The 15,530-nt window shown below is 41.1% G+C and overlaps 2 protein-coding genes across 3 annotated transcripts in view; one reads left to right on the top strand and one right to left on the bottom strand.

Annotated features, from left to right (window-relative positions):
* STRA6 (signaling receptor and transporter of retinol STRA6) overlaps positions 1-6,006 on the bottom strand; it is a 37,658-nt gene extending 31,652 nt beyond the window's left edge. Inside the window, exon 1 of one of the 2 annotated variants that reach the window (XM_070762624.1) lies at positions 5,327-6,006. The gene's annotated coding sequence lies outside the window, so the exon portion shown is untranslated. Of the gene's footprint in view, positions 1-5,066; positions 5,172-5,326 lie in introns of those variants that run through there. The other variant, XM_070762625.1, reaches the window with a different exon arrangement.
* A 1,369-nt stretch (positions 6,007-7,375) lies between these two features.
* CCDC33 (coiled-coil domain containing 33) overlaps positions 7,376-15,530 on the top strand; it is a 105,175-nt gene continuing 97,020 nt past the window's right edge. Inside the window, exons 1-3 of the mRNA XM_070762765.1 lie at positions 7,376-8,771; positions 9,551-10,029; positions 12,873-13,088. Coding sequence (XP_070618866.1) covers positions 8,462-8,771; positions 9,551-10,029; positions 12,873-13,088 — 1,005 coding nt within the window. The 5' untranslated portion in view covers positions 7,376-8,461. The remainder of the gene's footprint in view (positions 8,772-9,550; positions 10,030-12,872; positions 13,089-15,530) is intronic.

The following is a 15,530-nucleotide window of genomic DNA, read 5'->3' on the forward strand; positions in this document are numbered from 1 at the left end:
TTTATGGGTAAAAACATACTATTTAATTATTTCCTATTTTAAAAGTAATTAAGGATTATACTAAGGTACTAGAGAAGGAAGGACAATAAAAAAACTATTAAGTATTCAATAAATAGGGCAAAAACTTACTACTCTCACTGCGTCCCACCATCAGCAACCTATTACTGTCTCAGGGGCTGCCAAAGAGAAGAGGGAGTCAACCTATTCTCCAAAGCACTTGAGGGTAGAACAAGAAGCAACGGATGGAAACTAAACAAGGAGAGAAGCAACCTAGAACTAAGGAGGAATTTCCTGACTGTGACAACCATTAACCATAATAACAACCACAACAACAGAGTTGGAAGGAAACTTGGAGGTCTTCTAGTCCAACCCCCTGCTTAGGCAGGAAACCCTACAAATGCCCTTTGCTTTCTCACTGTTGGGTTACTACCGGCCAGAGCTGTTTGTACAGGTGTCAACTCACAGCGAAGGAGTTGCAAATGTGTGAGAGATTGCAGCAGGCGATCTTCGCCAATTCCAACCGGCCTCAGAGTTCAAATGAAAGAGGCCGATTGTTATCGTCTGCTTCCAAGACTCTTATTGCTCTACATTCCTTCTCTGCTTGGCTAATTCAGGGAGAACTACCCACAATGTTTAAGAGGTGAACTGAAGAAGGAGGAGGAGGAGGAGGAAGAGGAGGAAGAAGAAGAGGAAGAAGGAGGAGGAGAAGGAGAAGACGAAGAAGAAGAGGAGGAAGAAGAAGAGGAGGAGTTGGAGGAAGAAGAAGAGGAAGAGGAAGAAGAATGAGGAGGAGGAGGAGGAGGAGGAGGAGAAGAAGAAGGAGAAGAAGAGGAGGAGAAAGAGGAGGAAGAAGAAGAGGACGAAAAAGAGGAAGAGGAAGAAGGAGGAGGAGAAGGAGAAGAAGAGGAAGAAGAAGAGGAAGAGGAAGAAGGAGGAGGAGGGGGAGAAGGAGAAGAAGAGGAAGAAGAGGAAGAGGAAGAGGAAGAAGGAGGAGGAGAAGGAGAAGGAGAAGGAGAAGGAGAAGGAGAAGAAGAAGAAGAAGAAGAAGAAGAAGAAGAAGAAGAAGAAGAAGAAGAAGAAGAAGAGTGCAAATCTGGATAAAACGTCAAAATAGACCAACAATCTGGGTTGGCTAGTCATACAAACTGGAATGTTGATGCTTGATTATAGCAATAGCAATCCCACTTACACTTATATACTGATTCATGGTGCTTTATAGCCCTCTCTAACTGGCAGTGGGCAGAGTTAGCCTGCAATGCTGGATTCTAACCACTGGGAAGGAAGGAAGGAGAAAGGAAAAAGGAAGAGCAATTGCAATAGCCCTTAGACTTATATAATGCTTACAGCCCTCTCAAAGCAGTTTAGAATCAACCTCTTGTCCACAGCAATCTTTGTCCTCATTTTACCCACCTCGGAAAGATGGAAGGCTGAGCCTGGTGAGAATTGAACTCTTGGTAGAAGGGATAGTTAGCCTGCAATGCTGCATTCTAACCACTGGGAGAGAAGGAAGGAATCGTACTTCGACTTACATAGTGCTTTACAGCCCTCTCTAAGTGATTTACCGAGTCGGCCTGTAATACTTCTCAAGGCACTATCGCTTGGGGCAGTATTTCTCAACTTTGGCAATTGTAAGACGGGTGGACTTCAACTCCCAGAATCCTCCAGTCAGCATGACTGCCTGGGGAATTTCGGGGAATTGAAATCCCGCCCCCTCTTAAAGTGACCACAGGGGAGAACTACCAGCTGAGAGAGATCATATTCCTGGCCCATATCCAAAAAACACATTTTTCAATCTCCCTCTCAACTATGAAATCATTGACCTTCAGAACCAGACTTCTCCCTGTCTGGATTTTTGGTAGCGTTGTTCAGCAAAACTATTTCAGAATAGATTGTAAAAATCTATTTTTTGGAGTCCTTTTGGGAAAAGAAAAAAAACAACAACCTAGGACGAGGTCGACGTGTGTTTCAATTGCAAAATGACTTTCTTGTCAATAATTTTCTTGCTGTGCCTCAAACTCTAGTCTGCTTACTCGTTCTTTAGCAAATAAACATTAAGGATTATTATAGCCTGTAATGGCCTGGAACGCTGAAGCCTTGATACAAAAGGACCCCTTATGCTTAAAGGACATCAAAGGAAGGGGTGGGGGGAGGGGAAACCTTAGTCTTCATTCATGAGGTCAAGCACAACCAACTGCACACCTAGAAATAAATTACAGCCTTCCCAACATGATTCAGTTTTAATCAATCTCCAAGGGGTCCCTTGGGGAGAGTTTTAGAAGGAGCTCCTATGGTGTCTCCTTGGCAAGTTACAGAAGATAAATGGAGTTGGAAGGGATCTTGGAGGTCTTCTAGTCCAACCCCTGCTTGAGGAGACCGTGGACTGGACCATTCTTGGTCCATGCCCTGCCTAAGCATCTCTAAAATCCCGATGCCCTCCTTCACCGCCCACATACAATTCTTACTATTGAAAAAGTGAACTCCTACTCATGTGGAGGAAGCCTAAAAGGCCATTAACATCATCATCAACATCACAACAACAACAACAACAGAGTTGGAAGGGAGGTCTTCTAGTCCAACCCTCTGCTTAGGCAGGAAACCCTACACTACTTCAGACAGATGGTTCTCCAACATCTTCTTAAAAACTTCCAGTGTTGGAGCATTCACAACTTCTGGAGGCCAGCTGTTCCACTGATCAATTGTTCTAACGGTCAGGAATTTTCTCCTTAGTTCTAAGTTGCTTCTCTCCTCGTTTAGTTTCCACTCATTGCTTCTTTTTCTACCCTCAGGTGCTTTGAAGAATAGGTTGACTCCTTCTTCTTTGTGGCAACCCCTGAGATGTTGGAAGACCACTATCATGTCTCCCCTGGTCCTTCCTTTCATTAAACTAGCCAGGCCCAATTCCTGCAACCGTTCTTCCTATGTTTTAGCCTCCAGTGCCCTAATCATCTTTGTTGCTCTTCTCTGCACTCTTTCTAGAGTCTCAACATTGTTTAAACAAGGTTCACATTTTCCCATTAAAAATAAAATTGCCTCCCCCCCCATGGGACGTGGGGCCCACCTCGGGAACTACTACCTTATACTACCTTATATGTTTGGTTTTATTATAAGGGTTTTTAGTTGTTTTATTAATTGGATTTCTACATACTGTTTTTATCATTGTTGTTAGCCGCCCCGAGTCTGTGGAGAGGGGTGGCATACAAATCCAATAAATAAATAAATGAATGAATGAATGAATGAATGAATGAATAATAATAATAATAATAATAATAATAATAATAATAATAATAATACCATCCCAGACTCATAGTAATCCAATTTATTTTTGGAAAGAAGTCCAATAAATGAAATGAAATTAAATGCGATTGCTATTGTTAAATGACAAAGGAAATGAAATGTAGGGAAGTAATCATTTAAATAAAAAAGAGAAAGCACAACATTAACAAAGTAATGTATATATCCCTGATAAGAATTTCTGACAGAAATGGGTTTGTAAATAACCCAAATATATGTTGCACGTCTGTTATTGTTTGTATGTGTATCAATAAAAAAATTAAAATACTGTACAAACAAACTAAATAGCTAGCCAAGATTCAAGGCTTCATTGGGAAGAGGCGAAACTCCAAACTGCCAATCTTGGGTTGTCTCAATCCAATTACAAATCTTGGATGGAGAGGGGCGCCTGGTCTTTATTCCCATTTATCATTTCTTAAAAAGAGCTATTTAAAAAAAACCAAAAACCTTCATTGATCCCTAGGCCACAGAGTTTAATAGCCAAGAGGGAAAGTCTGTGGTTTGCTATTTTTTTTTAAAGATCCCCCCCCCTTTAAATTCACTTCTAACCAAGGAGTCAATGTGACCTGGAGGGGGCTATAAATTGTTCTTTTTATTAAAAAGGAAAAGCAATCAAATCGGTGTCACAATTAGATGCCTGTTTGCTGTGAAATCAGGGCTATTAAGGGTTTCTTTTTAAAAAATAATAATAATGCCAATGGCCTTTTGATGAAATACCTTTTTCACCTCCTCTGTGGTAAGCACTTGCTTTCCTGGGGCCTTGGGAAAATCCCCCCCCCCTATCACAATGCAGGCTAAGCAAAAGGAGGAGGGGGAGAGAAAAAACTGTAAAATTGGCATCGTGTAAAATGAAAGGAAACAAAAGCATCAGCTGCTTGTAGATTTAACATAAGCACCTCTATTAAAGGGAGAGAAATAGGCTGGGAGTTGACAAGGTAAGCGCTCCCTTGTGATCATATTTTTAAAAGAACACAGACTTGGGGAAAGAAAAAAAAACAACCACTATACAATTGTCACCTTTCTTCTTGTTAAGAATTCTGTTGCTGAGAAAAGCTTGCCAGGGAGAGAGAGAGCATATTATGCTTGATGGATTGATTTCCCAAGGAGAAAGGAAGGAAGAAAGAAAGAAAGAAAGAAAGAAAGAAAGAGGGAGGAGAGAGAGGAAAAAAGAAAGAAAAAGAAAGAAAAGGAAGGAAGGACAGAGAAAGAAACAAGGAAGGAAAGAGAGAGAAGAGAGAAAGGGAGAGAGAAAGAAGGAAAGAAAGAAGGAAAGAGACAAAGAGACAAAGAAAGAAGAAAGGAGAGAGAGAAAGAAAGAAGGAAGGAAGGAAAGAAAGAGAGAGAGAAAGAAAGAAAGAAAGAGGGAGGGAGAGAGAGAAAAAAAAAGAAAGAAAAAGAAAGAAAAGGAAGGAAGGACGGAGAAAGAAAGAAGGAAGGAAAGAGAGCAAAAGAGAGAAAGAGAGAGAAAGAATGAAAGAAAGAGACAGAGACAAAGAAAGAAAGAAGAAAGGAGAGAGAGAAAGAAAGAAGGAAGGAAAGAAAGAGAGAGAGAAAGAAAGAAAGGAAAAAAAGAAAGAAGGGGAGAGAGAGAGAGAGAAAGAAAGAAGGAAGGAAAGAGAGAGAGAGAGAGAGAAAGAAAGAAAGAAAGAAAGAAAGAAAGAGAAAGAAAGACCTTCTTATTAGAAGTTTCTTAGTTTCTCTTACAAATGAACAAAGGAAAACAAAATTCTAACTTTTAATTCTAATTGAGGAGGAGGATAAACCATTTGGCTCACCTGGAATAATGTGACCCTTCCCTTTAGAAAGATGTCTTAATTTTCTTTTTGGGCAAAAAAATAAAATACAATTCAAGCTTTAGCATGGTTTGTCGTCAGGATTGTTGTAGGGCTTTAAGAATCTGTATATATATATCTATTTTCTTTCCCAAGGAAACCTGTTCAGCAATTAGCCCGGGCCAAAGGTTATTTATTGGCGTAGAAAACACAACAATAGAGAGAGAGAGAGAGAAAGAAAGTTTGCAAAAGTTGAACATTACCTTGAGCAGTGTTAAGATTTAAGTCCTGAGCAGGCTGGGCTCTACAGGAGACACCAAATCCGAACGCCAACTTCTCAACGGCAGGTAGACACACACAAGCACACACAATTGAATTTCAAACTCTCCAAGTTGTGCGAAGAATACAAGCCACCCGAGCCGCTGATTCGGACGGACGTTTATCCTTGGAGAATTGTACCCACACACCTTTGGACTCTGGAGAGACCCCTGCTGAGATGCTATCTCAAGACTTCATGGTCCAGGGGTGAGAAAGGGACTTTGAAAAACTCCAGCTGCCCCCCAGAACTTCCTCCATCCAATCAAAAGTCTCCAGAGGTGACCCAGCCTCGAAACTTAAAGGTAAAGTTGAACTCGTAGTAGAGGGGGAGGAACTTTAGCCCCTGTCTGTGCTTAGGAGAGATTGGCTTGGGGCCAGGCTGGGGCTCAGGAATTGAAAACAACCCGCCCGGTGGAAAAGGAGGAGGGGATTTCGTGTGGGGCCTCTGCCAAATGGAAGGTTCCCCCCACACCTTCTCAAGTCTTCTCACCTCTCCTTCTACTTCAGTCCCAGAAACATCTCAAAGTTGGACTCGAAGCTTTGCCAGAAAGCTCCAGCCTCCCAATTTCAACCTCTTGCAGTTGACGTTTCCAAACGCCGCCGGTCAATAAATATCTAATCACGAGCAGGATCAGACCTGTCGTTTAGACCTGTCACTCAGCCCTGACAACTTTAAGACAGAGTGGACTTTGCCACCCACTCATCTGAAAGTTGCCAAACTCTTCTATGGAGAGTGATGGGACTGGATTTCGGCTCCCATCCGTCAAATTTATTTGTTTGTTCGTTTTATTTGTCAAACATGTACTGGAAAGTAGTTTGTATAAACCTAACATAACCTTTGGTGCATATGCTCTAGGTGTACATAAAAGAAAATATACATTCTTGACAAATGTAGCTTTTCTTTTATGTACACTGAGAGCATATACACCAAAGAAAAATCCCCTGTGTGTCCAATCACACGTGGGCAATAAAGAATTCTATTCAATTTGTCCAGAATCAGGAGGTACAACTCTTAATGATTGTCATAGGGGTCAAATAATCAATATTACTAAAAATCTTAAGGATGCAAGCAATAGGTTACAGTCATATAGTCCTAAGTGGGAGCAAATGGGTGACAGGAATGATGAGAAAAACCCCCAGTAGTAATAGTAGTGCAAAGTTGGTAAATAGTTTGATAGTGATAAGGAAATTATTTGTTTAGCAGAGTGATGGCATTCTGGAAAAAAACGTTCTTGTGTCTAGTTGTCTCAGTGTGCAGTGCTCTGTAGCGGCATTTTGAGGGTAGGAGTTGAAACAGTTTATGTCCAGGATGAGAGAAGTGTGTAAATATTCTATTCTATTCTACTAGTTTTTCTCATCATTCCTTTCACCCATTTCCTCCCATGTTGACTGTATGACTGTAACTTGTTGCTTATATCCTAAGATTTTTATTAATATTGCTTCCTCATTGCTGTGTCCAATCACACTTGGCCAATTAAAATTCTATTCTATTCTATTCTATTCTATTTTCACAGCCTTCTTTTTGACTCCTGCAGTCTACAGGTCCTCAAAGGAAGGCAGGTTGGCAGCCATTGTTTTTTCGGCAGTTCTGATTCTCCTCTGAAGTCTGTGTCGGTCTTGTTGGGTTGCAGAACCGAACCAGACAGTTGTGGAGATGCAGATGACAGACTCAATGATTCCTGTTGTAGAACTGGATCAGCAGCTCCTTAGGGCAGTTGGAGCTTCCTGCATTGGCGCAGAAAGAACATTCTTTGTTGAATCTTTACTGCTTTGCCCAGTGTGCTAAAAGAATTAATAAATCAAAGCCATTCATTTTGATATCCCTTTGAGTTCAGTCTCTGGGGCAGGTTTGCACAGGGCCTGTTTCTCCCTCCCCCACTCTTATTTCTTTTTCTGAAAGATTCAAGCTTGGCTTTGTTTATCCAAGGGCACACAACACCTTGTGTCAAGTTGCCATGGCTTCGTGCAAACAAATGGAAGGAGCACACAACTTTTGCTTCCTGCTACACCTGGTCACTTTCTTCCTTTGTGACTTGTTTTCTGGACTCCGAGTCGATTTTCCAAGTTTGTTCCCATTCAAGGACGAGCTTTGTGCCTTGGTCTTCAGCCTGAACATGTTCCTCAAAGGCAGTGAGCGAAATGTAGCATCGCACCCCCGGAGAAGTGAGTAGAAGATCTGATCTTTGGGAGACTATTATGGACTGATTTGGACATGTATGAATTTTTTTCCATGAAGGGTCCATTCCATTTGCTCAGAAGTCAAGGCTGTATTAGATACTTACAACCCAACAAGACCGACACAGACTTCAGAGGAGAATCAGAACTGCAGAAAAAATAATTGCTGCCAACCTGCCTTCCGTTGAGGACCTGTAGACTGCACGAGTCAAAAATAGGGCTGTGGAAATATTTATTGACCCCCTCGCATCTCTGGACACAAACTGTTTAAAGTCCTACTCTCAAAACGTCACTACAGAACACTGCACACCAAGACAACTAGACAGAAGAAGTTCTTTCCCGAATGCCATCACTCTGCTAAACAAATAATTCCCTCAACACTGTCAAACTTTTTACTAAGTCTGCCCTTCTATTTCTACTGTTTTTTTTCTCATCATTCCTATCACCATTTTCCTCCCACTTAGGACTTGTTTGTAAGTCCTAACATTTTGCTTGTATCCTGAGATTTTTGTTTTTAACTTGTTGCTTGTATCCTAATATTTTTTATTAATATTGATTGTTTCTTCATTGCTTATTTGACCCCTATGACAATCATTCAGTGTTGTACCTACCTTGACAAATCTATATTTTCTTTTATGTACGCTGAGAGCATCTGCACCAAAGACAAATTCCTTGTGTGTCCAATCACACTTGGCCAATAAAGAATTCTATTCTATTCTATTCTATTCTATTCTATTCCACTCTACTCTACTCTACTCTACTCTATTCTGCAATGGAACCATCTCTATTTACTCAATACAATCTCCTCTTTAGAATGAAGACACCATGCTACTAATCTGGTGGGTGAATTATTAGCTCAGACTATCCCAATCTATTTGGAGATCTTCTCTGGAATACTCCTGGCCATGGCTGGAAAAGCAGGGGAGCCCCGTGTTCCAGCCACCTTGCAGAAATCCCGCCTGAAGACCGAAGAGAAGGTTCTGGATCTCGACTTCCAGCTGGAAAGCGTGCAGTTTAATGAACTAGGGAAGTACGCCCTGCGCTTGACAGCGGAGAATCCTCTGGTGGAAGGGTCCGAAGCCGGGGTGCAGCTGCGGGTGAATGAAGGAGAAGTGCTCCATACAAACACGGCCACCACTAATGTGGTGGAGCAGGCCAACCTCAGCGAAGTCTACACATTTGAGAAGCGGAGGTTCCTCTTCATCCTGCCCAAAGGTGAGAGCAAAGGAAAGGTGGACAGGGGGCAGGATCCAGTTTCAGAGGTCTAAAAAGGGGGTGCATAGGAGATTGGAAGAGGGGAGGGAATCTGAAGTGTAGCATTGCAAAGCCAAGGTACTGTGGGATTTTGATGCTCTGTGAAGTTTAGGATTATTCTCTTCCACCTCCTCTGAGCAAATGATGTTCTAAGCTTCTTCTCTTTCTCCTTCTCCTCTTCCTTCTCCTATGAACAAATTCTTCTTCTTCTTCTTCTTCTTCTTCTTCTTCTTTGATTTCTTCTTCTGTTCTTCTTCTTCTTCTTCATCTTCTTCTTCATCATCTTCTTCTTCTTTGATTACTTCTTCTGTTCTTCTTCTTTGATTACTTCTTCTGTTCTTCTTCTTTGATTACTTCTTCTGTTCTTCTTCTTTGATTTCTTCTTCTTCTTCTCCTCCTCCTCCTCTTCTTCTTCTTGTTCTTCATCTTCTACTTCTTCTTCTTCATCATCTTCTTCTTCTTTGATTACTTCTTCTGTTCTTCTTCTTTGATTTCTTCTTCTGTTCTTCTTCTTCTTTGATTTCTTCTTCTGTTCTTCTTCTTCTTCTCCTTCTTCTTCTTCTCCTCTTCTTCTTGTTCTTCTTGTTCTTCTTCTTCTTCTTCTTTGATTTCTTCTTCTGTTCTTCTTCTTCTTCTTCTTCTTCTTCTTTGATTTCTTCTTCTGTTCTCCTCCTCCTCCTCCCTCTCCTTCTTCTCTTCCTCTTCCTCTTCTCCTTCTCCTCCTTCTTCTTCAAATGTAGGTTTCTGCAAAAACGACAAGAACCACGATGCTCGCCTGCGGATTGAAGCTTTGCGCCAGCGTGGGTCCTTCCTGAAGACCAATGTGAAAACCGGAGAAGCTTTCTTCGCCATTTACCCCCGCACTAACCAGCCTAGAATAAACCTCTTTGCTAGCAAGGACGAAGATTTATACCGTTACAGTGATATCATGGTGCTTCTTCGGGCTGGTGGCAATGACTTGGCCATGCACTGTGGGAAGTTAGCTTACACCGTATCATTCCATGAACACCGACCCGGAGCCAAGAGGGAGATACCCATCACGCCACGCCATCTTTCTCCTTTGGTCCCCCGCAAGGAAGATAAGATGCCGGTGGAGGTTGGAGGGTCTTATCTGGCACCTTTACAGTTGTTGGGGGTCCAGCCAGGGGGGACCCTAGGAAGTGCCCTTGAACAAGGATCATCTCAGGTGTCACCAACTGCAGAAGCCCACATTCGTGGGGTAAGTCATGCCCGAATATCGGGGTTATTCCGAATTTTATTTTATTTAATAATAATAATAATAATAATAATAATAATAATAATAATAATTAATTTTAAAAAACCAAAAAAACCTGGTGTCAAATGTAAATATAGTTGCTTTAATGAACCATTATACCACAGAATAAACATAGTTGAAATGAAAGGAAATATAGAGAAATAGATATTGATAATTAAGGAGATTAACGTGTATAGAATAGAATTGTATTGGCCAAGTGTGATTGGACACACAAGGAATTTGTCTTGGTGCAGATGCTCTCAGTGTACATAAAATAAAATATACATTTGTCAAGAATCATGTGGTACGACACTTAATGATTGTCATAGGAGTCAAATAAGCAATAAAGAAGCAATATTAATAAAAATCTTAGGATATAAGCAACAAGTTACAGTCATACAGTCAACATGGGAGGAAATGGGTGAAAGGAATGATGAGAAAAACTAGTAGAATAGAAGTGCAGATTTAGTAGAAAGTCTGACAGTGTTGAGGGAATTATTTGTTTAGTAGAGTGATGGCGTTCGGAAAAAAACTGTTCTTGTGTCTAGTTGTCTTGGTGTGCAGTGCTCTGTAGCAATGTTTTGAGGGTAGGAGTTGAAACAGTTTGTGTCCAGGATGCGAGGGGTCAGTAAATATTTTCCCCGCCCTCTTTTCGACTCATGCAGTATACAGGTCCTCAATGGAAGGCAGATTGGCAGCAATTGTTTTTTCTGCAATTCTGATTCTCCTCTGAAGTCTGTGTCAGTCCTGTTGGGTTGCAGCACCAAACCAGACAGTTATAGAGGTGCAGATGACAGACTCAATGATTCCTCTGTAGAACTGAATCAGCAGCTCCTTGGGCAGTTTGAGTTTCCTGAGCTGGCACAGAAAGAACATTCTTTGTTGTGCTTTTTTTGATGATGTTTTTGATGTTAGGTGACCATTTTAGGTCTTGAGATATGATAGAACCTAGAAATTTGAAGGTCTCTACTGTTGATACTGTGTTGTCTAGTATTGTGAGAGGTGGAAGGGTGGAAGGGTTTCTCTTAAAGTCTACCACCATTTCTACGGTTTTGAGTGTGTTCAGTTCTAGATTGTTCTGGTCACACCACAAGGATAGTTGTTCAACTTCCCGTCTGTATGCGGATTCATCATTGTCTCGAATGAGTCCGATCACTGTTGTATCATCTGCAAACTTCAGTAGTGTGCAGTGCTCTGTAGCAACATTTTGAGGGTAGGAGTTGAAACAGTTTGTGTCCAGGATGCGAGGGGTCAGTAAATATTTTCCCCGCCCTCTTTTTGACTCGTGCAGTATACAGGTCCTCAATGGAAGGCAGGTTGGCAGCCATTGTATTACTAAGTAGGAATTGAAATGGTTGCAAATGAATAAGCTGCAAACAAAAAGTATCCTGCTATATAGCAGGTATTTACTTTAAGTTCTGATACCAAAGTTACTTAATGTATAAAGCATAATGCTTTATTTTGTCTTGTTTGTATGTATGTATGTATGTATGCCTTTTTTCTATGTCGTTTTGTTTTTATTTATTTATTTATTATTTTATTATTTGGATTTGTATGCCGCCCCTCTCCGAAGACTCGGGGCGGCTCACAACAAGTGAAAAACAATCCAATACAATCCAATTAATTAAAATATTATGAGTTTAAGAAAATCCGCTATACTAACATACACACATACAGGCATACCATATATAACTTCAACGTGCCCAGGGGAGATGTTTAGTTTCCCCATGCCTGACGGCAAAGGTGGGTTTTGAGGAGTTTACGGAAGGCAGGAAGAGTAGGGGCAGTTCTGATCTCCGGGGGGAGTTGGTTCCAGAGGGCTGGTGCCGCCACAGAGAAGGCTCTCCCCCTGGGGCCCGCCAACCGGCATTGTTTAGTTGACGGGACCCGGAGGAGGCCCACTCCGTGGGACCGAATCGGTCGCTGGGATTCGTGCGGCAGAAGGCGGTCTCGGAGATATTCTGGTCCAGTGCCATGAAGGGCTTTAAAGGTCATAACCAACACTTTGAATTGTGACCGGAAACTGATCGGCAGCCAATGCAGACTGCGGAGTGATGGTGAAACATGGGCATACCTGGGTAAGCCCATGACTGCTCTCGCAGCTGCATTCTGCACGATCTGAAGTTTCCGAACACTTTTCAAAGGTAGCCCCATGTAGAGAGCATTACAGTAGTCGAACCTCGAGGTGATGAGGGCATGAGTGACTGTGAGCAATGAGTCCCGGTCCAGATAGGGCCGCAACTGGTGCACCAGGCGAACCTGGGCAAACGCCCCCCTCGCCACAGCTGAAAGGTGGTTCTCTAATGTGAGCTGTGGATCGAGGAGGACGCCCAAGTTGCGGACCCTCTCTGAGGGGGTCAATGATTCCCCCCCCAGGGTGATGGACGGACAGATGGGATTGTCCTTGGGAGGCAAAACCCACAGCCACTCCGTCTTATCCGGGTTGAGCTTGAGTCTGTTGACACCCATCCAGGCCCCAACAGCCTCCAGGCACCGGCACATCACTTATACAGATTTTTTTAAATAATAATAATAATAATAATAATAATTATAATTATAACAATAACAACAACAACAACAACAACGAGTTGGAAGGGACCTTGGAGGTCTTCTAGTCCTGCTTAGGCAGGAAACCCTACACCATTTCAGACATAAACTTGGAATATTGCATTCAGTTTTGGTCGCTACAATTTATTTTATTTATTTATTGGATTTGTATGCAATAAAGGATATTGAAATTCTAGAAAAAGTGCAGAGAAGAGCAACTTAGAGGATTAGATGATTAGACATGGTTTTTCTCTTCTTAGCGCTCCCCATATGGCCCTGCAGAATCCCAAAAAGAGGTCCCTGATGAAGACATTCAAGACTTTTTAGAAGAAGAACAATCCATCTTAGCAGCTTCTTCTTCCTCCTCCTCCTCCTCCTCTTCACCAGCTTTACCAAGAAGGTTGCCAAGCGATGCCAGTCTCCACTTGCCTTCTCCAGGAGATAGCCCAAAGCCGGCTTCTTTCTTTGGATTGCTGGTAAGTCAAAAAATTTGCCCAATCAACCATGAAAATGCAAAAAAAAGCGCCTGCTTTTCTTTGTCGTCTGGGTCTAAACCAGGTTAACTCAATAATGTCCAGAAACTGTTCCTTCTTGGTTAGCAGACCAAGGATGTGTTTCTTTGATGTAGGTGTTAATTCATGGGCAGGTTTAATTCCCTCCACCAAGAGCTGCTGCTGTTGCTTTTTCTTCTTCTTCTTCTTCTTCTTCTTCTTCTTCTTCTTCTTCTTCTTCTTCTTCTTCTTCTTCTTCTTCTTCTTCTCCTCCTCCTCCTCCTCCTCCTCCTCCTCCTCTTTCTCCTCCTCCTCCTCCTCCTTCTTCTTCTCATCCTTCTCCTCTTCTTTCTCCTTCTCCTCCTCCTCCTCTTTCTCCTCCTCCTTCTACTCCTCCATCATTTCTCCTCATTTTTGTTTTTATAGCCATGGTTTAAACCTGGCTGTTACTGTTGTAATTTTAAGGACTTTTATCTAAATATTTACGTCTTCAAAGTTGGCTCTCCTTGGCCTCTTATTTCAATGTTTGCTGTGTGAGGTTTTACAGGGGTCCTTTTGAAGGGGATTGATGAATTTCACCCAAAGGAATGGGTGAAAAGAGTCGCTCGCCTGATGGTGAATGAAAACATGCTCTTGTTGTGCTTTTGTGAGAGTGACACTGATTGTGAGCTCATTGCTGGATGGCTGACCATGGACAAAAGGGTACACATGTTGCTTAAAGTCTGTGGATTAGCCTCTTGATGGGATGGACCCCATATTACATGGTGGCTTCTTCTTTAAAAGTCTTTTAATAAGGCCACTTAATTCCAACATTGTAACTATTCTTGTTCTGTCTTTGCCCTCAGCTTCTTCGTTCTTGTTTTTCGAAACAACAGAAAGTGTTGCGTCTTTTTCTTAAATTAACACCCACTTCCTAAGTTTAGAGCAATGTTTTCAGGAGGTGTGAAGTTGAAATTAGCAATGATGTTCTAAGCTCCTTCTTCTCCTTCTCCTTCTCCTTCTCCTTCTCCTTCTTCCTCTCCTCCTCCTCTTCTTCTCCTCCTCCTCCTTCTCCTTCTTCTTCTTCATCTCCTCCTCCTCCTCCTCTTCTTCTCCTTCTCCTTCTCCTTCTTCTTCTTCTTCTTCTGCTCCTCAAAAGCATTTTATATTTTATATTTCATCTTTTCTATTTTTATCAAGGTGTGGTATGAATGTGCCATACGGTCAATAATAATAATAATAATAATAATAATAATAATAATAACAACAACAACAACAACAACAATAACAATAATAATAATAATTCTTTACCTCTGCTTCTGGCTCTGTCTTTGGCTAATATGAATTATTACTTCTGCATAGTGGGATGGATTTTTGGGAATGCATAAATTTTGTGGCTGGTGAATTCTGGACGTTGAAGTCCAGACATCTTAAAGTTGTTAAGATCCTAAATGACCCAAATAGGGGACCAAGATTTACAAGAGAAGATGTTATGATCAATGGCAGCACCAACAATTGTTCCGATTCTAATCCAAATTACCAAATTCCAGAAGACAACAGCTTCAATTTCCATCTTCAATTTGAAACCTATAAGATATGATTGAATTGCCGGATAAATTAACATAAAAGGTCTAAATTACAATAAAATGATCCTGGTTTGAAAAATGATTTACCTTTGGGGAGCAATGAAATCAATGATGTGTTTGTCAAGACAAGGCATTTTAAATCAGCTCTTGTGAAGGCATCCATGTGCAATAAAACTCCAAAGTTGATAATTTGCGATATCACACGTCAGTCATAAAAAGCAAACAATTATAGATTCCTTTTTAATCTGTTGGGGTTTTTTCATCTGAAGAACAAACAAAAGCGAAAAAAGAAGAAGTAAAAACACTTCAATCATTGAACCTTGAGATTTGCAATTATTGCCCAAGAAAAATCTTTTTTGGCCCAAGATCTATATTTGTGGATTTTTTTAAAAAAATATTTTTATTGGTTTTGCACATTTGAAAATAACATAAAACAAACATAAAACAGTGCACAGTGCATGTGCCCATCACCCGACTGACAATACCCACCACCACCACGACCAATTGCGGGGGTTCAAATATTTACTAGTTTATGTTCTTTTATTTCCTTACCTGTAATTTGCATTTGTTTACTATTCAAAGAGTGATTGGAGTTTATTTTTCACATTTTCATCACATATTCTACTCAACATATAATCTTTCACCTTATTCCATCATACAATCAGCTTTTCCAATTTATTTTCATTGAAGTTGTTTAATCTTATTTCCATGATTTCAAAATGAATGTGATCCACCATGTACCAGTACCAATTCTGTAATATCCATTTTTTAGACTCTTTCCAACCCAATACCACTACCGCTTGAGCGCTTTCCAATGCTGCAGTTTTTATTTCTTTGAAGTCTCTTAATTCTCTTTGTTTAA

The sequence above is a fragment of the Erythrolamprus reginae genome, chromosome 10 (genome assembly GCF_031021105.1).
Source record: "Erythrolamprus reginae isolate rEryReg1 chromosome 10, rEryReg1.hap1, whole genome shotgun sequence".
Taxonomy (NCBI): Eukaryota; Metazoa; Chordata; class Lepidosauria; order Squamata; family Dipsadidae; genus Erythrolamprus; species Erythrolamprus reginae.